Here is a 26,271-nt window from a genome sequence, read left to right as displayed (position 1 = left end):
CTTTTTGTTCTACTAATAGTTGAAAAAACTAATTTGTGTTTATATTTAGCTAGAAAGACTTAAATGAATCTTATGCTAAGTACTCTAAAAACTAAAATTAGTTACTGAGGTGCGCCATGTAGGTGGAGAACAAAAAGACCATAATCAAAAGTCTTCAAGTCCTTTTGAAAACTGATGCCCAAGTTGTTTTGGAGAAGTCATATGTTAAAAACAGCAATATCAAAGAGACCTGAAGAGACATTTCTCCAAAGAAGACATACAGATGGCTAACAAGCACATGAAAAGATGCTCAACATCATTCATTATCAGAGAAATGCAAATCAAAACTACAATGAGATACCACCTCACACCAGTCGACCATCATCATGTCTACAGACAATAAGTGCTGGAGAGGGTGTGGAGAAAAGGGAACACTCTTACATTGCTGGTGGGAATGTAAACTGATACAGCCACTATGGAAGATGGTATGGAGGCTCCTTAATAAGCTAGGAATAAAACCGCCATATGACCCAGCAATCCCACTCCTAGGCATATACCCTGAGGAAATCAAAACTGAAAAAGACACATGTACCCCAATGTTCACTGCAGCACTGTTTACAACAGCCAGAACATGGAGGCAACCTAGATATCCAGTGAGGATGAATGGATAAAGAAGCTGTGGCACATAAATACAATGGAATACTACTCACCTATAAAAAGGAACACATTTGAATCTGTTCTAATGAAGTGGACAAAACTAGAGCCCATTATACAGAGTGAAGTAAGTCAGAAAGAGAAATACAAATATCATATACTGACACATATATATGGACTCTGAATAGATGTACTGATGAATTTATTTTCAGGGCAGCAATGGAGAAACAGACATAGAGAACTGAAGGTGGGAGGAGAGGAGGGAGAAGGGGAGATGTATGGAGAGAGTAACACAGAAATTTACAATACAGTATAACAGATAGCCAATGGGAATTTGCTGTATGACTCAGGGAACTCAAACAGGGTCTCTGTGACAGGCTGAAGGGTAGGGTGGGGAGAGAGATGGGAGGGAGGTTTGGGAGGGAGGTGAACCTATGATCTTGTTGTTGTTGTTGTATTGATTGTATTGATTGTTGTTGATGTACGGCAGAAAATCACAAAATTCTGTAAAGCAATTATCCTTCAATTAAAAATTTTTTAAAAAAGAGCAATATTCGAATTTCAGTTATTACTTGCAAGATGTCAAGGGATAACTACGTAAATATATCATTTGAACAATTTGCTTGAAACATTCATATTTCATGTTTTGCACTTGATGCAAAAAATACTCAAATGTTTATAAATTCATGAATTACATTTTTAATACACACCTGCCAACGGAACACACTGCTTTACACGTGTAATAAGGTTGTCTGCTGGAGTTCTCAAGATCATAAAGCACAATCACACCATCTGAACCACCTGATAACATGCTAATAATAAAAAAGTTCAAATTAATTTATCATTTATATAGTTCATTTATGATTACATATTTCTGAAAATTACTGATCCACAAACTCTCAAATTTATTATGCCCAAAATACAGAGTAAATCTTCATTAGCAGACTACAATAAGCTAAAATCTTTAATCTAATATTTGTGGAAAAATGAAGATAGATAGATTTAATCTGTGATCAGTTAAAATTTACCTTCAAGATACCAAAATGAATAGAAGAAACAAGATGGCAAAAGATATTTCTCATTTCAGAAAGTAAGACAAAGTCATTTTAAATGTCCCAATTATAACTGTGTTAAATGAAAATGGAATCAGACAGACCAGTTATTACTGATGGAATATTACAGATATTACTATCTGACCCTGGGCAAGTTACTTCATTTAAGCTTGTTTATTTATGAAAAGGGGAACATTTTCACCAAATCATAAAGCTGAAATAAAGATAAATCGTACACAAGTCTTTTACACTGCCTGGCAAGAAAAAAAAATAGGGCATCAGTAAGTGTTAGATTTGTTCCCTCCATTATAAACACATTTACTTCAACTCATTCAACTTTGAGCTTCTACAATATGCTAGGCATTATGCTAATACAACTGTGAACAAGACAGGCATGATTCCTGACTCCCCAGTTTATAATCTAGTGGAGAAGACACATAGATCTATGAATTTAATCTATCTATATGTAAATATTTATGAATCTATAGAAAGTATTGCTATTTGCTAATATTATTGCTAACCATCAATTCTGGTGCATCTCTCTATTCATTCTTGTTCTCTAATTTTATTCTCTGGTAGATTCTTAAGAAAGGACTAATGAGAACAATATTCCTTGAATTCTTGTATATTACTAACAATTAGTCCTTTTGTACTTGAAAATCAGTCTGGTTGGATATAAAATCTTTGACTCACATTTTATTTCCTTGAACATCTTAAATAAGAAACTTCATTTCTTTGAGCTTAAAGCTCAAAATCAAAGTCTGTGGTTACAATATGATTTTCTTCCCTTATATGTAGTAGTTTCAGATTTTGTTCATTCTAACAATGTTTCCTTTAGTCTTTATTCCATTCTCTTCCTTTGGTTTCTTCTCTGTACACTCCTCTTATATGTATGTTGGATATTCTTTGCCTACCTTCTACATATACCTGATTCTCTTGACTCCTTTTCCTATCTCCATCTCTTTTTGATTTTTATGTTTCCTCTTGTATTTATTTGCTTCTATTTCTAAGGTATCACCTCTTGTATTTAACTTTTTTTCCTAATTTTTTCTAGAGTTTGATCATCTCATTTCTCAGTTTTTCTAATTATAACATATGCTATTCTTTCATACACTGTATCTTTTAAAAATTACTTTTAGCTATTTTTAAAATATCAGGTTACAGTTCTCATCTACTTTGTGGACATATCTTTCTGGCACAAATATATTGTTTATAGGAACATTATTTATTTTGTTATTAAAATAATTTTGTATGAACTTTGACCTTAATCCTATCCTTTTGCTCATTTTTATATAAAATTAATTTTCTTAAACTTTTAAAAGGGAGGTTTAGTTTGGCAATATTTAAAATTTATATCTCTAGAACATCCTCCTCCTCTTCTTTTTAAAATAAGATGTTCAAAAAATAAAAAAATAAAATAAAATAAGATGTTCAGAATATGGCAGCTAATTTTCAGATTTCCAAGTTCTAGTCATCTCTCCAATTTTTATCTGACTCATCTTTTTTCTGTTTCTATCATTTCTGTACTTCTCACTTTGGATTCTATTCCAAACAGTTTCTCCTCAACATGGGGTTCATCTATCAGGGCATCTTTAGTTGGTTAGCTGGAGAGATTACAGGGGCTAGATTACTCCAGCCCTTTTGGGTCTTACTGTGAACCCCTTGGACATCAAGAGTACACAATCCTTTCCCAGTTTCAACTGTTGTACTCAAATTGACTTGCTGAGCTTTCAAGTAGCTGTCAGTTACTTTGAACTTATCAGGTCTATTAGATGCCCCACTGGTTTTATTACCCCGCCTGGTATAGATGCTGATACCACACAGATCTTGTAGTTATCTGTGTTGTTGCAGTTATCTTGTAGTTAAGTGTGTTGCTCTCATTCATCCATATTTTGAGGTCTGCAGGGATATCTGATCACTTAAATTTGTTATAAGTAATCATTTTTCCTTTAATTTTGCCACCTTTGGTTTCTCTGTTATTGTAGTGCCATGTAAGGAGCTTGCACCAGAAATGATCACAGTTCTTTCTTCACTGAGAAAGTCTCGCTACAAAAAAATTCTAGCTCATCAAAACTGTGCTTAAAGACTTAATAATTTACATTCTGGTACAAATGCCTTATCATGTTATGAACCAGTTACGAAGGATTCATGAAATAGCAGCATGTCCAAGAAACACTGATTTATAGACCTGTTTTAAGAAACATTCAATATTGATATGTAGAACAATTAGGTTAATTTAAAAGTACTTCTTCAAAGTTCTTTGTTCACACAGTTCTATATCTGATTGATGATAGGGCAGTAAAGCTATCCTGAAGAGTTTTAAAAAATTTTTAACATTAGCTTCATTACAAAATTTTGTGGGTTGGTTATTCTAATTGTGTATATCCAGAAATCTTTGTAAAGTTTGACAACTACAGCTTTTTTACTTTAGCTGTAGTTTCAGCTTGCTTGGAAATAGTTGTGAGTTATATGTGTACCATTTCTAATTCCAGAAACATTTTGCTGAACATTTGAGCTTTGTAAAAGTTTTTTGGTTTTTTTTTAACCACAGCACTACATGTATTATCAATGGAAAAACAACTGTTTTCAAAGTTCAACTTTTAAAGTTAATTTAAATCGTATTTATAGTAAGGTCAGATGTTTCACCTTTGCTACTTTTCACTTTCACGAATTGGAGGAGGAAATGGCAACCCACTCCAGTGTTCTTGCCTGGAGAATCCCAGGGACGGCGGGGCCTGGTGGGCTGCCATCTATGGGGTCGCACAGAGTTGGACACGACTGAAGTGACTTAGAGCAGCAGCAGCCGCAGCAGCAGAGTGACTTCCAAAAGCTTTCTTTTGATTACATTAATTGGGTGAAAAAAACCCTGAACATTACTGTAATTAAATGGACTTTGTAGTTGAAGTATCTAATGGCAATGTTACTTAACTGTAAGGTAGTTGATAAATATGAATAAGTGTTTTCAGCAAGTTATATGTGAGTTGATTTTTGTGAGAAAAAGAAGACCTATATTTAATTTTCCATTAAACACCCATTTTGCTTTTTATTTCTCTTCGCTGCCAAAAGGGCTTAATGCAAAATACAAGTCTTAGCAAACAATGAAACAGTTGTAGATTTTCACTATACAATAAAAGGGGAAACTACTATAGTAAGAATCTTGACTTTTCTGTATATACTCTGCAAAGACTCCTTGGCCTGTATTTCTCACACATATTTAATGCACATATAATCCATAACTTTCCATATTTCTCACTAACTCTCCCAACTGGTAGCCTACTGGATTCATGAACTTTACAGGTCAAACAACTGATCACTATCCCACCAGCACCCAAGACCAAAAGAAATCAGCTATCCCTTGCTGCTTATGTCAGGATTATTTTACAAGCAAATGTCCCACAGCTGTACTTGATTGAGAGGTAGTATGTTCAGCCTAGAAAAGGTTAGGAAAAAAATAAATGATCAAATGTCATCTTTTACATTTAACCATGTGTTAAAAGTTAGAATTTGTTCACTGTACATGTTTCTCATATACTAGATGAGACCATGACAGAAGCTAGAATTTAAAAAATTGAATTCTATTAAACCTACCCTGGCTTATTTTAATGTAAATAATAATGCCTCATTATAATACAATGATTTGCGGCAAATGCTAAACAAAACATAACAAGACACACTTCTTTAGTTACGTTTATACTTGTCCTAATTGAAGGACAAGGGTTTTAAACATTTTGGTAAAAGTAATGTGGGGTAGATGAGCTTTAAGTGGGTGGGGATGTGTGTGTGGCATGTACATATTTGCATTTTTTCAAAGCACTTCAGCTGTTGCATGGAAAACGGATTTAAAGTATAGGTGATAATGCTTTGATTAACAAAATGGTGGCAATCATTTACAATATGCCATGTCCTATGCTAATCATGTTATACATATTATCGTAATTAATCTTCACAACAAACTTGTTAATTAGGTATTGTTCTTACATTGCGTAGCTAAGGCAACTGTGAATTAGAAAGGTTACACAAATTGCTCAAGGCCACACAGCTAATAAATATAAAGCCAGGAGGAAGTCAAGTACAAGTCTGGTGTGCTTCATATACTTCTGCTTCTTATATTTGTTTTCCCACAGGACTATCTGAGAGCAACAACTGTTTTGAAATAGCTCCTAAAGACATACCTCAGCACTTACATGCTCTCTGCATCAAAACAAAAAACCAAAACTCAATATTTGTTGATTTAACAATGAACATATTTATATTAAAGTACTTTGGAAATATTTGGCAGCATTTCATAGGTTCAATGTTCTGTACTTATTTGAAATTAATAATGCCAGATTTAAATGTGACAATTTAGAATTTTTATTAATTTTTATGAAATTTTACAAAATTAATCTGAAAGCAAGATTTTATTGGATCTCACTTAGGAACAAAAATGATTATATAATAAACTTACTATCTCCCTTCAACAGGTTCAATGTCAAGGGTGTTAACTCCACTGCAATGGATCCTTTCAACATCTCTGTCTTTGTTTAACTCCAGTCCCAAAACCCTAAAAATATATATATATAAAAATTAAAAGGGAGGGCACACAGAATCCAACAACACATTAGAAGGATCATACACTATGATCAAGCGGGATTTATTCCAGGGATGCAAGGATTCTTCAATATATACAAATCAATCAATGTGATATACCACATTAACAAATTAAAAAATAAAAACCATATGATCACCTCAATAGATGTAGAAACGGCTTTTGACAAAATTCAACACACATTTATGATAAAAACTCTCTAGGAAGTGGGCATAGAGCAAACCCACCTCAACATAATAAAGGCCATATATGACAAACGTACAGCAAACATTATTCTTAATAGTAAAAAACTGAAAGCATTTTCTCTAAGATCAGGAACAAGATAAGAATGTCCATTCTTACCACTATTATTTAACATAGTTTTGGAAGTCCTAGGGATGCTAATCAGAGAAGAAAAAGAAATAAAAGGAATCCAAATTGGAAAAGAAGAAGTAAAACTGTCACTGTTTGCAGATGACATGATACGACACTTAGAAAATCCTAAAGATGCCACCAGAAAACTACTAGAGCTCATCAATAAATCTGGTAAAGTTGCAGGACACAAAATGAATAAACAGAAATCTCTTGCTTTCCTATACACTAACAGCGAAAGATCAGAAAAAGAAATTAAGGAAACAATCCCATTTACCATCACAACGAAAATAATAAAAAACTCAGGCATAAACCTACCTAAAGAGGTAGAAGATCTATACTCAGAGAATTATAAGATGCTGATGAAAGAAATCAATGACACAAACAGATGGACAAACATATCATGTTTCTGGATTGGAAGAATCATTATTGTGAAAATGACTATACTACCCAAAGCAATCTACCAATTCAATGCAATCCCCATCAAACTACCAATGGCATTTTTCACAGAATTAAAAGAAAAAACTCTACAATTTGTATGGAAACACAAAAGACCCTGAAAAGCGAAAGCAATCTTGAGCGAGAAAAATGGACCTGGAGGAATCAGCTTCCTGACTTCAGACTATACCACAAAGCTATATTAATCAAGATGGTATAGTTCTGGCACAGAAATATAGAGCAATGGAACAGGATAAAAAGCTCAGAGATAAACCTCATGCACGTATGGTCACCTAACTATGACAAAGGAGGCAAGACTACAAAATGGAGAAAGGACAGTCTCTTCAATAAGTGGTGCTGGGAAAACTGGACATCTACATGTAAAAGAATAAAATTAGAACACACTCTAACACCATACACAAAAATAAACTCAGAATGGATTAAAGACCTAAATGTAAAGATGGACACTATAAAATTGTTACAGGAAAATACAGGCAGAACATAAACCACAGCAAGATCTTTTCTGATTCACCTTCTAGAGTACCGAAAATAAAACAAATGGGACCTAATTAAACTTAAAAGCTTTTGTACAGCAAATGAAACCATGAACAAAATGAAGACAACCCTCAGGATGGGAGAAAATATTTGCAAATGAAGCAACTGATAACCTTCAAAACATATGAACAGCTCATGGAGCTCAATATCAAAAAAAACAAACAACTCAATAAAAAATGGGCAGAAGGCCTAAACAGACATTTTTCCAAAAGAGACATACAGATGGCCAATAAACACCTGAAAAGATGTTCAACATTGCTAATTATTAGAAAAATGCAAGTCAAAACTACAATGAAGTATTATCTCACATCAGTCAGAATGGCTATCATCAAAAAAAAAATTTATGAACAATAAATGCTGCAGAGGGTGTGGAGAAAAGGGAACCCTCTTACATGGCTGATGGGAATGTAAACTGGTACAACCACTATAGAGGGTCCTTAAAAAACTAAAAATAGACCTACCATATTACCTAGCAGTCTCACTCCTGGGCACATATCCAGAGAAAACCATAGTTGAAAAAGATACATGCACCAAATCTTCATTGCAACACTATTTACAATAGCCATGACATGGAAGCAACCTAAATATCCATCAACACAGGAACGGATAAAGAAAATGTGCTACATATATACAATGCAATATAACTCAGCCATAGAAAAGAATGAAATTGTGTCATCTGCAGAGAAATGGATGGACCTAGAGACTGTCATACAGAGTAAAGTAAGTCAGAAAGAAAAAAATATCATATAATTTATCACTTGACTATGGAATCTAGAAAAAACGGTACTGATGAACTTATTCATAAAGCAGAAATAAGAGACCAAGATGTACAGAACAAAGGTACAGATACCAAGGGGGGAAGGGGCTGTGGCATGAATTGGGAGACGGGTTGACACGTCTACACTACTACCTATAAAATAGATAACTAATGAGAACCTACTGCACAGAACAGGGAACTCTATGCAGTGCTCTGTGGTGACCTAAATGGGAACGTAATCTAAAAAAGAGAGGATACAAGTACGCATATAACTGATTCACTTTGTTGGACAGCAAAGACTAACACAACACTGGAAAGCAACTATGCTCCCCCGAAAAGTAATTTAACAGAAGTGGGGGTGGGGGGAGATAAAACTAAACAACAGGAAAGCAATTTAACATTAAAATGTCCTTATTTCACCAAAATTACATGAAGTTAAAAGTGGCTTAAATACAATGCTTAAATCTCCTAACATACATCCAAGGATGTTTACAGATTATTAAAAGCCTTATACAAATTTTTGAAGTATTAAGAGTATTAACAATTACATGTAAAGAGTTTCTCCTGAAGCATTATCTTAATTATCTTATGTCTTATTTAAAGAGTGTATTTTACTAATTTTAATTTAGATATCTAGAACCTGAAACAAATTTTCATGAACCAAAAGCTAAATTCTTGTAACTTAAAACTTAACTGAGGACATCTAGTGAACAAAAGCTTAAATTACAGTTTAAAAAAATTTCCCTGAATTGTTTCTTACAGAAATATAAAATGAGTATGTTCAACTCAATAAATAAGCACATTTAAATAAATAACATTAAATATAAATAAAAGTGATTAACAAGTACTCACACAAATCAAGATGAATGAAATTTCTGATATTCAGTAACTATAAAACATCATTATCCTGGTGAGGACATTAAGGTTAAATGAGTTAAAACATACAAAGGGCTCATAACAAGGCTCAGCATACATTAAGTACCTGCTGCTGCTGCTAAGTCACGTCAGTCGTGTCCGACTCTGTGCGACCCCATAGACATCAGCCCACCAGGCTCCCCTGTCCCCAGGATTCTCCAGGCAAGAGCACTGGAGTGGGTTGCCATTTCCTTCTCCAATGCATGAAAGTGAAAAGTGAAAGTGAAGTAGCTCAGTCTTGTCCAACTCTTAGCGACCCCATGGACTACAGCCTACCAGGCTCCTCCGTCCATGGAATTTTTCAGGCAAGAGTACTGGAGTGGGGTGCCACCGCCTTCTCCGAGACAGTAAGTGCCTAGTGAATGTTAACTATTAGAACCTGTCTCAATCTTTTAGATGTTAAAAAGCAATTAGGCTAATGTAACTAAATGACTTCTACATTCATTATTGATCAAAATGATGCTAATTTAAATAAGATTTTTTTCTCCTTAGACTTATTGAAACATAAATACATCATTAATAAGCTTAAGATGTATAGCATGATGGCTTAACTTACATACAGTGTGAAATGATTACAATAGTAACATCAACATCTAACATCCATCAGCTAACATCCATTATCTCATACAAATACAACAAAAAGAAAAAAACAAAAAAAAATTTCTCCTTGCGATGAGAATTATTAGGATTTACTCTCTTAACAACTTTCCTATACATCATACTTCAGTGTCAACTATAACCAATTATATTGTACATTACACCCCTAGTACTACGTATTTATAACTGGAATTTTGTACCTTTTGACCACTTTCCTCCAATTCTTCCTCCTACCACTCCCTGACTCTGGTAATAAGTCTGATCTCTTTTTCTATGAGTTTTTAAGATTCCACATATTTAAATGAGTTCATACAGTATTTGTCTTTCCTTGTCACACTTATTTCATTTAGCATAATGCCTTCAAGGTCCATCCATGTAGCTGCAAATGGCAGGGTTTCTTCACTTTTTGTAGCTAAATAATATTTCATTGAATATATGGAACACAACTTCTTTATCTGTTCATCCATAGATGGACACTTAGTTTTCCATGTCTTGGCTATTGTAAATAAAGCTGCTATGAACATGGAGGTGCAGACACCTTTGCAAGTTATTGCTTTCCTTTCCTTTGGATATATTCCCAGAAGTGAAATTGCTGGATCATACAGTAGCTCTATTTTTAATTTCTGAGCATCCTCCATAATGGTTTTCCACAGCGGCTGTACCAATTTGTAAATCTCACCAACAGTGCACAAGGGTTTTAAATTCTCTACAGCATTTAAATCCAGTCCAGCATTTGTTATGTCTTTTCCTTTTGGTAACAGATATTCTAATAGGTGTGGGGTGTTGCCTGTTGTTTTTGTACTTCCTTGATGACTAGTGATGTTGGACATCTTTTCATGTACCTGTTGGTCATTTGTATATCTTCTTAGGAAAAATGCATATTCAGGGGTTTTTTTTTTTTGTCCATTTTTTATTTTTTCCTCTTGTTATTGAGTTGAATGAGTTCTTTATATATTTTGGATACTAAGCCCTTATCAGATAAACGGTTTGAAAATCTTTTTCCCCATAGTGTAAGCTGTCTTTTCACCATGTTGACGGTTTCCTTGGCTGTACAGAAGGCTTTTAGTTTGATATAGTCTTGCTTGCTTTTGTTTCTGATTTTCTTTTTTTTTTTTCTTAGCCTGTGAAATCTCACTCTAGACCAATCTAATCCCTGCCTTTCAGGTAGCCTACCTCTACCCAACCTAAATACTTCAGATCTGTATCATTTGGGAACCAGAGAAGGGGCTAAGGGAAAGGGAAAGGGGAGGGTTCTACAACAGGGAAACAGGGGTAGGGTTTGTGTGGAAGGAGGCAAGGTATGCAAAAAATAATTACAACGGCAGGCCTGAGGCTACTATCCTTAAAAAGGCCTGCTTGTAAGACTGGCCCTTACCCGCCTTCTGGGATTTCAGGAGGGTTCCCATTATTTCTGGGTAAGAATGGCTCATTGTGCCTAAACTATTTGAAGCAAATAGTGTACATTATGAATTCTTACATGCCTTCTAGGAGTCTGGAATTTTGGAACATGCTAAGCAGAAAGTGCCTATGTGGCCAGTTTGTACTTACAAACTCTAGGCACTGAGTCTGTAATGAACTTCTCTGATAGAGATTTCATCTATGCTATCACAATTCATTGCTAAAGAAATTAAGTGTGAAAAAAAAAAAAGAAATTAAGCATGTCCTATGCAACTCCACTGGGAGCTTGTGCTTGGTTTCCTTCTCAAGTCATCCATGTGCCTTTCCCTCCTGTAAGTTTACCTTGTATACTTTTGCTGTAATAAATCATAATTATGAGTAATTTGGTACAACTTTATGCTGCATACTGAGTCCTTCTAGAGAATCCTCAAACCTGGGGGAGGTCTTGGGGACTCTTGGGCCAAGGCGGTGATGAGAATAGGGGAGAAAAGAGGAAGAAGAGACAAAGTGAAGGAGAGCGGATGAAGGGAAAAGAAATAAAAGAGTAGAGATATAGGGGAAGGCAGAGGAAATTGGGGTAAGGAGGGTAAGGAAAAGAATGAGTCCTGGTGTCTTTTAAAATCATTTTTCCAATCTCTTTGCTATGAGACATCACATACTGGTCATCAGTGGCCAGAATCCATTTTGATTGGCTGCTTTCCATGTCACACTGATTGCTAAATATTAGGTTGGTGCAAAAGTAATTGCAGTTTTGCATTGTTGAACTTTGCCATTTGATATTGGAATACATTCTTAAATAAATGTGGTTGTTATAAATTATTTTAATTCACATTTCTTGCTTTATCTTTTTTTGCTAATGACTTATTACTTTCTATTTATTTTATATGCATTTCAGACTATGAAAATGATGTTAGACAAAAAGCAAATTCAAATGATTTTCTTATTTGAGTTCAAAATGGGTTGTAAAGCAATGGAGACCACTTGCAACATCAACAATGTATTTGACCCAGGAACTGCTAGAAAATGTACAGTTCAGTCATGGTTCAAGAAGTTTTTCAAAGGAGACGAGAGCCTTGAAGATGAGAAGTGTGGTGGCCAGCCATCAGAAGTTGACTAGGACCAATTGAGAGTCATCATCGAAGCTGATCCTCTTACAACTACACAAGAAGTTGCTGAAGAACTCAATGTCAATCATTCTACAGTTGTTCGGCATTTGAAGCAAACTAAAAGGTGAAAAAGTTCAATAAGTGAGTGCCTCATGAGCTGATGACAAAAAAAAAAAAATTCATCGTTTTGAAGTGTCATCTTCTCTTATTCTATGCAAAAACAAAGAACCATTTCTTGATCAGATTGCAACGTGCGACGAGAAGTGGAATTTATATGACAGAGATAACCAGCTCAGTGGCTGGACCAAGAAGAAGCTCCAAAGCACTTCCCAAAGCCAAATTTGCACCAGAAAAAGGTCATGGCCACTGTTTGGTGGTCTGCTGCTGGTCTGATCCAAGACAACTTTCTGAATTCTGGCGAAACCATTATGTCTGAGAATACGTTCAGCAAATCGATGAGACGCACTGAAAACTACCAGGCCTGCAGCCGGCACTGGTCACCAGAAAGGGCCCAATCCTTCTCCATGTCAATTCCTGACCACACGTCGCACAACCAATGCTTCAAAAGCTGAAAGAATCGGGCTATGATGTTTTGCCTCATCCATCATATTCACCTGACCTGTTGCCAAATGACTACTACCACTTCTTCAAGGATCTTGACAACTTTTTGCAGGGAAAACGCTTTCACAACCAGCAGGAGGCAGAAAATGCTTTCCAAGAATTCATCAAATCCTGAAGCACAGATTTTCAAACAAACCTATTTCTTGTTGGCAAAAATGTGTTGTATGTAATGGTTACTATTTTGATTAATAAACCTGTATTTGACCCTAGTTTGAGCTTCACTGGTAGCTCAGCTGGTAAGGAATCTGTTTGCAATGCAGGAGACCCTGCTTCAATTCCTGAGTCAGAACATACCCTGGAGAAGGGATAGGATACCAACTCCAGTATTCTTGGGCTTCCCTGGTGGCTCAGATGGTAAAGAATCTGCCTGCAATGTGGGAGACCTGGGTTTGATCACTGAGTTGGAAAGACCCCTTGGAGGAGGGCACAGGAATCCACTCCAGTATTCTTGCCTGGTGAATCCCCATGGACAGAGGCGCCTGATGGGCCACAGACCTCGGGGTCGCAAAGAGTCAGACACAACACTGGGCAACTAAACACAGCACATAATGATTTAAAATTTATGGTCTAAAATGGCAATTACTTTTGTACCAACTTAATATATTTAATATCCTGTGATAAACCATAATAGAAAAGAATATTAAAAAAGAATGTATATATGTATGCTGCTGCTGCTGCTGCTGCTAAGGTGCTTCAGTTGTGTCCGACTCTGTGCGACCCCATAGATGGCAGCCCACCAGGCTCCCCCATCCCTGGGATTCTCCAAGCAAGAACACTGGAGTCGGTTGCCATTTCCTTCTCCAATGCAGAAAAGTGAAAGTGAAGTCGCTCAGTCGTGTCCGACTCTATGTGACCCCAGAGACAGCAGCCCACCAGGCTCCTCTGTCCATGGGATTTTCCAGGCAAGAGTACTGGAGTGGGTTGCCATTGCCTTCTCCAGTGTATACGTATACATTCATGTATATATTGTACATACATAGATGTATATATGTATACAACTGAGTCACCATGCTGTACAGCAGAGATGGGCACAACATTATAAATCAACGGTGTGTGTGTGTGCTCAGTCACTCAGTCATGTCTGATTCTTTGCGAGCCCATGGACTGTGGTCTGCCTGACTCCCCTGTCCATGGGATTTTCCAGGCAAGGATACTGGAATGGGTTACCATGCCCTCGTCCAGGGGATCTTCCTGACCCAGGGATCGAACCCATGTTTCTTAAGTCTCCCGCATCAGTGGGTGGATTCTTTACCATTGTGCCACCTGGGTATACTTCAATTTAAAAAAAAAAAGAGTTGCAAAAAAAAAAAAATCAAACTGCTGAAAACAAAAACAAAGAAAATTTCAAAGCAATCAGAGGATAACAAATTACCTATAGAGAAACAATGGCTCAAATGACTGCAGATTCCTTTCCACAAACTACAAAGCCATCAAGACTTGCTCTATAAAAATTGCTAAACAAAGTTCTTCAGACAGAAGCAAAGTGATATAAGAAGGAAACTTGGGCTATCAGGAATGAAGAGACAGCAACAGAAATGATACTGGTCTAAACAGATTATTCTTTTCCTTAAAATATGTTTGATGGTTGAAAACAAAAATTGTAACTGTCCAGTGGAGCTTACAATGTGTGTAAATACAATATATAAGACAACACTCTTCATAGGGCTGAAAAAAAGACCTGTGATTCTATTTCTTAGCTATTTTTCAAATATCTTCACCCTCTTGGTTCCAGCTGCCACAACCCTGGCTCAGGCTTCCATCAACACTCTCCTTGCAACAGTTACCTAACTTGGTTCCCACTCTTGCTTTCAACTTCAATCCATTCTCCAAGCTGATGACAAAATGCAATAGTTGTCACCTTTTTCTGATCGTCATACCCCATAACCAAGCATACAAGGCTCTTCCCCATCTAGCCCCCTCTACTTCTCCAGCTTCATCTCTTGTCAATGGCCCTCTCCTCACAGTTCTCTGCCTCGAGTCACACTAAATTTTGTTCAATTTCTGGCCTATGCTCGGCCTTCAACATATTGCTTGGCACATGGTAGGACCTCACTAAATACGCTGAATGAAATTAAAGAATAAATTCCTGAACGATAGTTATTCCTTGGGAGGCGAGGAGAAAGCATGAGAGAAAAGGAATAAAATAAAATTAAAATATCCTCATTTTGATGTAAAGCGCCCTCACCCGAGCCTGCTTTCGCACCCAGTTGCCTATGGGTGTATAAAAGGTAACTTGTTTTCTCAACTCACAGAGCAGAAGAGTAAAGCCCAGTGTGGTGGCAGGAAAGTGATAATGAGGAGGAAAAGTGTGAGGCAAGGCTAACACAGTCTTGGTCTACATTTTAACTAGCATGTTAGAGAAAAAAGTAAGGCTCTCTTTACCTCCGTGTGGACTCTGCTCTCCGGAGGCGAAGAGGGTCTTCTAAACCCGCTTGTCGAGCCGACAAGAACCCTAGCATCCCGTTCTTTCACATTGGCTTGTGAACTGGACGCTGCCATGACAGAACTCGGAGGCGGGGTTGTAGTAGCGAAGCCTCCCATTGGTTAAGCGTGATGCCATCCGACCAATGGAGAGCGCCTTTATTAGAGAGTACGCGGATGGAGGTGGGTGGGAAGCCTCGGCGTTGGTGGGCGGGGTCAGCGGCGGGGGCGTTCCCGCTTTGGTTGCGGAGGTCCTGGCAGATCCTGCCAGATCCTGCCGCCACCCGCGCGGGAGCTGGTGGAGCAGCATGGGTTGGTCTCAGCGTTTGTTCGGCGTCATACGGAGAGCACTGTCAAAGGAAGTGAAAGAGCAAGTGGGCACAGACCGGTTCGGGAACAAATACTATTATATCCCGGAGTACAAGAACTGGAGAGGTGAGATGAGAGCGAGGGCAGCGGTTGGGTGGTCGGAAAACGACGTGCGGCACTAGTGGTAATCAGCAGAGTGGTCAGTCGAGTTTGTTCACCCCGCCGCGCCCTCCGCGCTCGCCACTTGCTTGCAGTCGGGCTGTCACTGAGTGGCCCGCCAAATGCCTGAGTCCCTGCGCCGCAGCGTCTAGGTCTTGAGCCCGGCGCCCGCGGCGCTAGCTCCGCACACTCCTCCGCCCAGCGCCGGGAGTCTTGCAGGCGCCCTGTTGTGGGTCCTTGCGATCGGCAGTGTAGATAGGGACAAGTCCAGGGAGGTTTTAACCAAAGGGTCCAGGGAGAGATAGGGACGTACCTTTCCTCCTCCCTGGTCGCCAGTGCCCACCTTGCGACCGAGGGTCATGGGGAAATTGAAGAGATGTTATTTTGAGCGCCTCTGCTCTCCTCTTTCTTGGTATTGACCTTTTAAAGTGGCTCCGGCGTTGGCCCCAAGCGTCACCTTTCTCGCGGACAAAACTGTCAGAAGTAGGTCCATGCTCCCTGACAGTGTGGAAAAGAGATCCCATCACCAGACTCCACGTTACCTTTCCCTCGAGTTTGCACTCCCAAGACCCTGTTGCGCTCACTTTAAGATACATGGCGCGTGTTTCTGTGTAGGAATCTTGCGGTAAAGTCTTGGTGTTTGCGGAGGTAGGGGGCGTTCCTGGTCCTTGAAATCACACCACGTGGCAGTAATCTCCTCTGTGTTTTTGCATTACCAGGATGCAGAAGATCTCAGGCTTTGGGGTCAGAAAGGCTTGGGTTCTAGAATCTCAGCTTTGACGTCTAATTGAGGGATCACGGACAAAGTATTTGTCCTCCCAAGTATCAGGATCCTTACTTGAAAGAGATGATAATAATATTGAGAAGCACTAAGACCTTTGAAAGTGGTATTTCATTCACTTCGTATAACTCTTGATAGAGGAAATTTTTTCTTCCTCGTAGAGCACATGTAAAGCATATTTATTATTACTCAAAATTGTTTTGCCTAACCTTTTTCTGTAAATTATTTTAATATCTTAGACTTGTTTCCCTAATGAGCGTTTAAACTGTATCAGGGCAGGAAATATTTCTTTCTTAAAAAAGTCCACAAAGAACCTAGCATGGTGGTGAAGTATTTCTTGAAAGATTGCAAACAGAGGGAAAGATGTTTATTTTTCATAAATGGTCAGGTAACAGTAAAAACAAATATAATATAATACATGTTTCAATGCCATTTTCCCAAATCATCCCCCCCTCCCTCTCCCACAGAGTCCAAAAGACTGTTCTATACATCTGTGTCTCTTTTGCTGTCTCGCATACAGGGTTATCGTTACCATCTTTCTAAATTCCATGATGCAGGACACAGGATGCTTGGGGCTGGTACACTGGGATGACCCAGAGGGATGGTATGGGGAGGGATGTGGGAGGGGGATTCAAAGTAATTAGCCTCTAATTAAAATAAATAAGTTAAAAAAATATATAAAAACATTGGATTGATCTAAAGTATAATTTACATATGGTAACATTCATCCTTTTTGATGTATGATTTTATGATATTTGACAGTCATAAATGTCACCAGAATCAAGATACAGAGCAGTTGCATCACCCCCAGAAGTCCCTCTTACCCCTTAGTAGTTCCTTCCCTCACTGCATACCCTGCTGTTGGCAACCGCTGATTTATGTTCCTATAGTTTTGCTTTTTCCAGAATGTCATGTAAATGGAGAGAAGATACAGTCTTTTGAGTCTAGCTAATTTCATGTGGCATGATGCAGTTGAGATTCGTCCATGTGTCAGTAGTTCCTTTTTGTTACTAAGTGGTATTCCAATTCCATTGTGCAGGTTTACCACAGTTTATCCATTCACCTGCTGAATGACCTGTAGGTGGTTTCCAGTTTTTGGTGACTGTGTAGAAAGCCTCTATAAAAATTCCCATACAGGATTTCCAATGAACATAATTTCTCTTGGGTGAACAGCTAGGAATGGGATTGCTGTCTTTTGTGGTAAATGTATCAATATATATATAACTAACTTTATAAGAAACTGTTTTCCGAACTGGTTGTACCATATTGCATTCCTGCCAGCAACACATGAAAGTTCTAGTTTCACATTCTCACCAGAACTAGGTTCTGTCAGTTTTAAAGTGGCTCCAGCATTGGCCCCAAGCGTCACCTTCCTCGCGGACAAAAGTAGGTCATGCTCACTGACAGTGTGGAAAAGAGATCCCATCACTCACTGACAGTGTGGAAAAGAGATCCCATCACCAGACCCCACGTTACCTTTCCCTCGAGTTTGCACTCCCAAGACCCTGTTGCGCTCACTTTAAGATACATGGGCTTCCCTGGTGGTGCAGTGGTAAAGAACCCACCTGCCAATACAGAAGATGAGGGTTCAATCCCTATGTCTGGAAGATCCCCTGGAGAAGGAAATGGAAACCTACTCTAATATTCTTGTCTGGGAAATTCCATGGACAGAGGAGCCTTGCAGACCCCACTCCATGGGGTCACAAAAATCAGACATGACCTGTGACTAAACAATAGGTAGCTAGTGTTATCTCATTGTGGTTTTAATTTCCATTTTCCTAATGACTGAGGACGTTAAGAATCTTTTCATATGCTTATTTGCCAACCATGGGTCTTTGGTGAAGTATCTGTTAAGTCTTTTGACCATTAAAAAAGTTTGTATTGGTTTCATTTCTTTGAAAATATAGTATCATTAAAGAAAGACTTAAATTAGCAAAATCGTGTGTATTCTAAAATAATTTGTGAGTCAAAGGATATGTTTAATTTTATTATAATACCAAGTTGTTTTCCAAAGTGCTTATGCTGATGGCACCCCACTCCAATACTCTTGCCTGGAGAATCCCATGGACGGAGGAGCCTGGTAGGCTGCAGTCCATGGGGTCGCTAAGAGTCGGACACAACTGAGCAACTTCACTTTCACTTTTCACTTTCATGCATTGGAGAAGGAAATGGCAACCCACTCCAGTGTTCTTGCTTGGAGAATCCCAGGGACAGGGGAGCCTGGTAGGCTGCTGTCTATGGGGTCACACAGAGTCGGACACGACTGAAGTGACTTAGCATAGCATAGCATATGCTGATTTATACTTCAGTTAGCTTGATATTTTGAATCCAGGTACTCTTGATTGTAGAGTTGATTTTCTTGATTGTGGGAAAAATTCAGCTTTTATTAATAATGTAGTACAATCACTGTATGCACCTGTTTAATATCTCGGTGTGTCTCAGTTCTTGGATAGTTGAGGACTGTGGCACAGATATGTTGTACAGTCTGTAAATACCATTACATATTTCCTAAGTCTTCTGCTGTAAAGCAAGGGAAAATATTTTTAGTTTGTTTTCAAGTGAGTTTTCCAAAAATAAGTCATCTAACTTTTTTATTTCCTGGATATGAAAGGTGCTTCTTACAGGTCTCCTGGAGTTTTCTTTGAATTGCATAAATTGAACACCACCAATGAGTAGTGTTTAAGAACCCTTTGGAGGAAATTAATTTTTCTTTTAATTCAGTTAATTACTCTGGTGCTAGTCGTCAAAGAACTACTGTATTTTCTACATAGGATATTATTTAATAAGGGAAAAATGTGTTGTTATGTAGTTCAAAATAAGTCTTGAGTATTATCCAGTCAGCTGAATTTAAGTTTAGAATTGTTGAAATTTTAACTTAAAAAAAAAACAAACCTGTTGACATTTCAAGATAAAAAGATTAAGAGCATTGCATGCATTTGGCATTTTTGATAACAAAGTACTGATTAACATATTTTTTACTGAAAATTTGCCTGCTCTAGAGTAGATTATTTAGTAAAAGATTCCTTAAAGTTTATCTAGAAAATTCCTTTGTTATTGCACCCTTCTTATATGTAATTTACTTGAGTTTTTATCCATCCGGTTCCACTTATCTCATGTTTCAAAAGGTAATTCTCTTCCTTTCTAAGATAAATTCTTGTATTTGTATACTTCATTCTTACAGGAACCTTTTTGAACCTTGGTTTGTTATTTTCGCTTCTTTTTTTGCACATTTATTAAACATCTGCACCCCTAAAAACTAACAAATTTATTAACTGAACTATTTTGAGCTGTTAATTTGCTAATAGACATTGTGAGTATCCAGATTTGGCGGGGTGAGGTGAATATTGTGCATAATTTGCAAAAGCACCTGTTTTTGTCTTTTGAGTATTGTGTTTATTTTGGGGCACCACACTTTAGAAGAGATGCTTGGAAATCTAAAGAGTCCAGACAGGAATAGTTATGATGATGAAATTTTCTAGAGATTATGTCCATAAGTTTTATTACCTGCAAGTCTTGAGCAGGTTTACCCTGTGAAGATTAGTTTTAGGAGAGGCTTCAAGTATTTGAAAAATTGTGGTGTAGAAAAGGATTAGGCTCATCTGTATAGCCTTTAACTCAGAATTTAGATCAGAGGGTAGATGTTTACCTTTTTTTAATAAGAAACAACTTTCAGACTGTTGGGCTGTGCTAGAGAAGGAAGAGAGTGCTTTATGTTTGATTGTACTGGGAGAATTTAGGGAGATAAGTAGCTGGAGACATTTGATCAGCACCTTGAAGGATAAATAGGATTTCACAAAGAGTGGTAAGGGAGTATTCCTGGTCAGTGGTGGGAAGAGATGGGAAACACCACAGAGATGAGAAGGTGAGTCCCATGTGGGTAGACTTCAGTGCAGAAGAACAGTGGAAAGCTGTTCTATGAGGTGATAGACAAGGTCAGCTTATAAAAGACCTTACATAGGTTTGAAGTTTATACTTCATTATGAGGTAGTAGGTAACCACTGAAAGCTTTTCAACAGAGAGAAGTTTGTGACATAATTAGAGCTGTTAGAGAAATGGATCTGGAAGCTCTGCAAAAGATGAGCTCGAGGGGAAAGGAAGGAACTACAGTTTCTACTAGGTGAGAGCATTGCTGGATTTACCCTGATCCTAGAGAGAGATTTTACTGGACTGAAGTGAAGGAAAAGGAAAGAAAAGTTTGGTTTAGCAAAGCTTTGGGACTTGGTAATGAATTGGACTGATAGAAGGGAAAGAAAAGAGGAGAGGCCAAAGATGATTTTGTTGTTTTAATTCTGGAGAACTGGTGAATGGTGGTGTATTGATCCATGCAAATGGAGGCTAACAGGGACTAATGAAGGGACATAAGCAGCCTTTAGGGTGGGGTTGATGAAAGAATATATAATTTGTTGCTTATAAGAGGGCAGCTTTATAATTAGGCAGTTGTGTACTCAGATCTGCACTTCCAAACATGTCAGCAATTGAAGTACAAATTTGGAAGCCATCTTAATATAGGTGATCACTAAAACTGTAGGAATAGTTGGATTCAGGCAAGGAAAAAATAATAACATGAGATTAAGAGACAGGTATTTGGGAACCCGGTCATTTCAGTGGCTTCCTATCACCTGAGAGTAAATCTGAACCACCTGGCAGACATGCATGACCTTTGAGTCCATCTTGAAAGTGATCTTGGGCTTCCCTGGTGGCTCAGAGGATAAAGCGTCTGCCTACAATGAGAGAGACCCAGATTCGATCCCTGGGTCGGGAAGATCCCCTGGAGAAGGAAATGGCAACCCACTCCAGTACTCTTGCCTGGAAAATCCCATGGACAGAGAAGCATGGTATGCTACAGTCCATGGGGTCGCAAAGAGTCGGACACGACTGAGTGACTTCACTTTCACTTTGAAAGTGATACTTGTTTTTAATCTAATCTTGAGATGAATGGTTTGTAAGAAGCCTGAATGTTTATGCTATTAGGAGAGCTCAAACCTGAAAGCTTATATGATTTCCAATATATCAGGGAGTTGAATCAGATAGTATTTAATTTTCAGCATTCAAAAAAATCATAACATTAAACTTAACTGAATGTACTTATATAAAAGTTGCGTCTTATACACTGTAATATTGAAAGTGTTAGTCATTCAGTCATGTCTGACTCTTTGTAACCCCATAGACTGTAGCCCCTCAGGCTCCTCTGTCCATGGAATTCTGCTGGTAAGAATACTGGAGTGGGTAGCCATTCCCTTCTCCAGGGGATCTTCCCGACCCTGGGATTGAACCCAGGTCTCCTTCATTGCAGGTGGATTCTTTACTATCTGAACCACCAGGGAAGCCCTAGTCTTGCATCTAGTCTGTAACTTTGCATAATACTGAGTTTCAGATGATGTTCCCAAAATGGAATAGACTGGGGGCAAGGCAGGGATAACAGTGGGCATTAGATAGCAGTGACTCTTTCTTCTAGAATCCAGGACAAACATTTCATCAAACATGGTAGATTTGTTTTTGGAACACATTTTAAAAACCTGTAGAACCTTCACTAAGGCTTTTTGTAGTGAATTGTTTACACCAGGCTACTGGCAGTGATTTTTGAACCGTTCATAGTTTAATAATTAAGAAATAAGCCTATTCAAGTTCAGCATTGTATTAGAAAATCTTACATTCTAAAAGATTTTTTTCACTTTGTTGTTCAAGTTTTTAATGAAGCATTTTTGTATATTTATAGAAATTGTGAACAAAGAAAAATCTATGCTAAGATTTTAGTGAAAGCATTTATTACCAAATTATATATTTATACTTTCTGTATTTATTTGATTGTGTTTAAATTCACATATATGTAGATTATCAGTGTCCCAGACGTGTTTATAATAACATTTCCTGAATTTTACATTTCATGCTTTTTGGTTTTAAAATAAAAAGAAGATGGCCTTTGAATATGGCATTTCCAGACACTTTTGGGAAGTCAAATAAACTACACTTTAAAGGTGATAATTTAGAATTGAGGTTTGTCCATCTAAAATGGAAGTTTGTTTAAAATTAAAGTTTATTTTATGTCCTTGTGCTTCCTTTAAAAAAAAAATTAGTTGGATTTTACCTCTTTTCTAACCTGAGAATCATTTATTTTGTTTATTCAGTTATCTTTATTAAATTATAAAATATTTCAAACATAAAAAATAGAATGATAGTGCAAACCTCCATGTACCTACCCATCACTCACTTGAAACAGTTATTAACGCATGCCTAAATTTAACTTTCTTCCCACCCTGCTACCCACCTCTCCTCTAATTTTGAAAGTTTACCTATAAACATGTCTTATGTGTCTCAAACACAGACTCCTCTTTTTAAATTAAAAAAAAATTTTTTTTGGTTCTGCTGGGTCTTCAGTGCTGCACATGGGCAATCTCTAGTTGCAGCGAACTGAGACTACGCTTCACTGCGGCGCCTGCGCTCTAGGCACGCGGGCTTCAACAGTTGCAGCGTGAGCGCCCACTAGTGGTGCACGGGCTTCGTTGCCCCGTAGCGCGTGGAGTCTTCCTGGATCAGGGGTTGAAGCCATGTCCGCTGCACTGGCAGGTGGGTCTTTAACCACTGGACTACCAGGGAAGTACCTCTTTTTAACTATACAAATAACACCATCAGCACATATATAAATAAAACATTCATAATATCAAATTTTCTGTCCTTCCCATTTCCCTAGTTGTCTATAATCCTCTTGTTTATAAGAGAATTCTTTTTTTTTATGTTTTTTTTTTTAAATTTTATTTTATTTTTAAACTTTACATAATTGTATTAGTTTTGCCAAATATCAAAATGAATCCGCCACAGGTATACATGTGTTCCCCATCCTGAACCCTCCTCCCTCCTCCCTCCCCATACCATCCCTCTGGGTCGTCCCAGTGCACTAGCCCCAAGCATCCAGTATCGTGCATCGAACCTGGACTGGCAACTCGTTTCATGCATGATATTTTACATGTTTCAATGCCATTCTCCCAAATCTTCCCACCCTCTCCCTCTCCCACAGAGTCCATAAGACTGTTCTATACATCACTGTCTCTTTTGCTGTCTCCTACACAGGGTTATTGTTACCATCTTTCTAAATTCCATATATATGCGTTAGTATACTGTATTGGTGTTTTTCTTTCTGGCTTACTTCACTCTGTATAATAGGCTCCAGTTTCATCCACCTCATTAGAACTGATTCAAATGTATTCTTTTTAATGGCTGAGTAATACTCCATTGTGTATATGTACCACAGCTTTGTTATCCATTCATCTGCTGATGGACAACTAGGTTGCTTCCATGTCCTGGCTATTATAAACAGTGCTGCGATGAACATTGGGGTACATGTGTCTCTTTCCCTTCTGGTTTCCTCAGTGTGTATGCCCAGCAGTGGGATTGCTGGATCATAAGGCAGTTCTATTTCCAGTTTTTTAAGGAATCTCCACACTGTTCTCCACAGTGGCTGTACTAGTTTGCATTCCCACCAACAGTGTAAGAGGGTTCCCTTTTCTCCACACCCTCTCCAGCATTTATTATTTGTAGACTTTTGGATCGCAGCCATTCTGACTGGTGTGAAATGGTACCTCATAGTGGTTTTGATTTGCATTTCTCTGATAATGAGTGATGTTGAGCATCTTTTCATGTGTTTGTTAGCCATCTGTATGTCTTCTTTGGAGAAATGTCTTTTAGTTCTTTGGCCCATTTTTTGATTGGGTCGTTTATTTTTCTGGAGTTGAGCTGTAGGAGTTGCTTGTATATTTTTGAGATTAGTTGTTTGTCCGTTGCTTCATTTGCTATTATTTTCTCCCATTCTGAAGGCTGTCTTTTCACCTTGCTAATAGTTTCCTTTGATGTGTAGAAGCTTTTAAGGTTAATTAGGTCCCATTTGTTTATTTTTGCTTTTATTTCCAATATTCTGGGAGGTGGATCATAGAGGATCCTGCTGTGATGTATGTCAGAGAGTGTTTTGCCTATGTTCTCCTCTAGGAGTTTTATAGTTTCTGGTCTTACGTTGAGATCTTTAATCCATTTTGAGTTTATTTTTGTGTATGGTGTTAGAAAGTGTTCTAGTTTCATTCTTTTACAAGTGGTTGACCAGATTTCCCAGCACCACTTGTTAGATAGTCTTTAATCCATTGTATATTCTTGCCTCCTTTGTCAAAGATAAGGTGTCCATATGTGCGTGGATTTATCTCTGGGCTTTCTATTTTGTTCCATTGATCTATATTTCTGTCTTTGTGCCAGTACCATACTGTCTTGATAACTGTGACTTTGTAGTAGAGCCTGAAGTCAGGTAGGTTGATTCCTCCAGTTCCATTCTTCTTTCTCAAGATCGCTTTGGCTATTTGAGGTTTTTTGTATTTCCATACAAATTGTGAAATTATTTGTTCTAGCTCTGTGAAGAATACTGTTGGTAGCTTGATAGGGATTGCATTGAATCTATAAATTGCTTTGGGTAGTATACTCATTTTCACTATATTGATTCTTCCAATCCATGAACATGGTATATTTCTCCATCTATTAGTGTCCTTATAAGAGAATTCTTATGTTCCCTGTAATTCTCTTATTGGTTTACATAGTTTTGCAGTTGGTATAAATTGAGCTCCAAACAAAATCCTTGCATTATGATCACTAATATGGTTTTTTCTTAATATTTATTTATTTGGCTGTGCCAGGTCTTAGCTGTGGCATGTGGGATTTTTTAAATATTTTTTTTAGTTGTGGCACATGGGTTCTTTAGTTGTGGCATGCTGAACTCTTAGTTGTGGTATATGTGATCTTGTTCCCTGGCCATGGAGGGAACCCAGGCCCCCGCATTAGGAGTGTTGAATCTTAGCCACTGGACCACCAAGAAAGTCCCACTAATATGGAACTTTTTAAGAGACTTTTAAAGTCTCCTGTAGTTTATAAGTTTCCTCTTTATGTTAAAAACTTTTTTTGCTCTCTCTCTCTCTCTCTCTCTCTCTCTCTCTCTCTCACGTACCCCTGCTTTTTTGGAGTGGGTGTTGACAAGTCACTTTTTTTTTTTTTTAAGTCCATTAATGTTTATTATAAGAAGTGGTCTATTTCTTCTTTGATCATCATATTATTTTAGGCTTTGTTGTTTATGTCTTCTTATCCCTGACTACCTTTTTAGATGTCTTGTAGCAGAGTCCTCCTTTTACCTGAACTTGACTGTACTGAGTGAGACCTGAGTGAATGCTACAGGCTTGTGGCTTCTTACAGGGCCCTGGTGGAAGTGCTCTGGAAGAACTGTACTCAGTACTCCGGATGCCTTCATTCTCACCTCCTGTGAGCAGGAATCTTAAGAATGTCCGTATCAGGTCAGAGTTGTATTAATAGTTGCCTGTGAGAAATAGGAGAGGGGCTCATTGGGGTACTTAGCACATGCTATTGTTTGGAAGCTTTAAAAAAAAGATCTCATTTTGTGACATCTTACAAGCTCTTCACATCAGTGATACCTAGGCCTCCATGTTAGGTGCACTTGTGGCATTCCCAGATTCCTTTGACTTGACCATTTTCATTTATTTGCCCCTTGCTCTTACACCCATTGCTCTAAACTTGAGGTTTTCTCAGTATTTCTTTTTGGAAAAACCCTT

General features: G+C 37.8%; 2 protein-coding genes across 6 annotated transcripts in view; one reads left to right on the top strand and one right to left on the bottom strand.

The window, feature by feature from the left end:
* ERCC8 (ERCC excision repair 8, CSA ubiquitin ligase complex subunit) overlaps positions 1–15,539 on the bottom strand; it is a 51,008-nt gene extending 35,469 nt beyond the window's left edge. Inside the window, exons 1-4 of one of the 4 annotated variants that reach the window (XM_027519930.1) lie at positions 15,394–15,451; positions 9,227–9,281; positions 6,133–6,228; positions 1,344–1,445 (exon numbers count right to left, since the gene is read on the bottom strand). In XM_027519930.1, the coding sequence (XP_027375731.1) occupies positions 1,344–1,444 (101 nt within the window). In that variant the 5' untranslated portion in view covers position 1,445; positions 6,133–6,228; positions 9,227–9,281; positions 15,394–15,451. Of the gene's footprint in view, positions 1–1,343; positions 1,446–6,132; positions 6,229–9,226; positions 9,282–15,393 lie in introns of all 4 variants that reach the window. The other 3 variants (XM_027519929.1, XM_027519932.1, XM_027519931.1) reach the window with 3 other exon arrangements.
* A 96-nt stretch (positions 15,540–15,635) lies between these two features.
* Positions 15,636–26,271, top strand: part of NDUFAF2 (NADH:ubiquinone oxidoreductase complex assembly factor 2) — a 166,661-nt gene continuing 156,025 nt past the window's right edge. The window contains exon 1 of one of the 2 annotated variants that reach the window (XM_027519934.1): positions 15,636–15,867. In XM_027519934.1, coding sequence (XP_027375735.1) covers positions 15,741–15,867 — 127 coding nt within the window. In that variant the 5' untranslated portion in view covers positions 15,636–15,740. The remainder of the gene's footprint in view (positions 15,868–26,271) is intronic. The other variant, XM_027519935.1, reaches the window with a different exon arrangement.

The sequence above is a fragment of the Bos indicus x Bos taurus genome, chromosome 20 (assembly GCF_003369695.1).
Source record: "Bos indicus x Bos taurus breed Angus x Brahman F1 hybrid chromosome 20, Bos_hybrid_MaternalHap_v2.0, whole genome shotgun sequence".
Taxonomy (NCBI): domain Eukaryota; kingdom Metazoa; phylum Chordata; class Mammalia; order Artiodactyla; family Bovidae; genus Bos; species Bos indicus x Bos taurus.
This window is presented reverse-complemented; position numbering and strand designations above follow the sequence as displayed.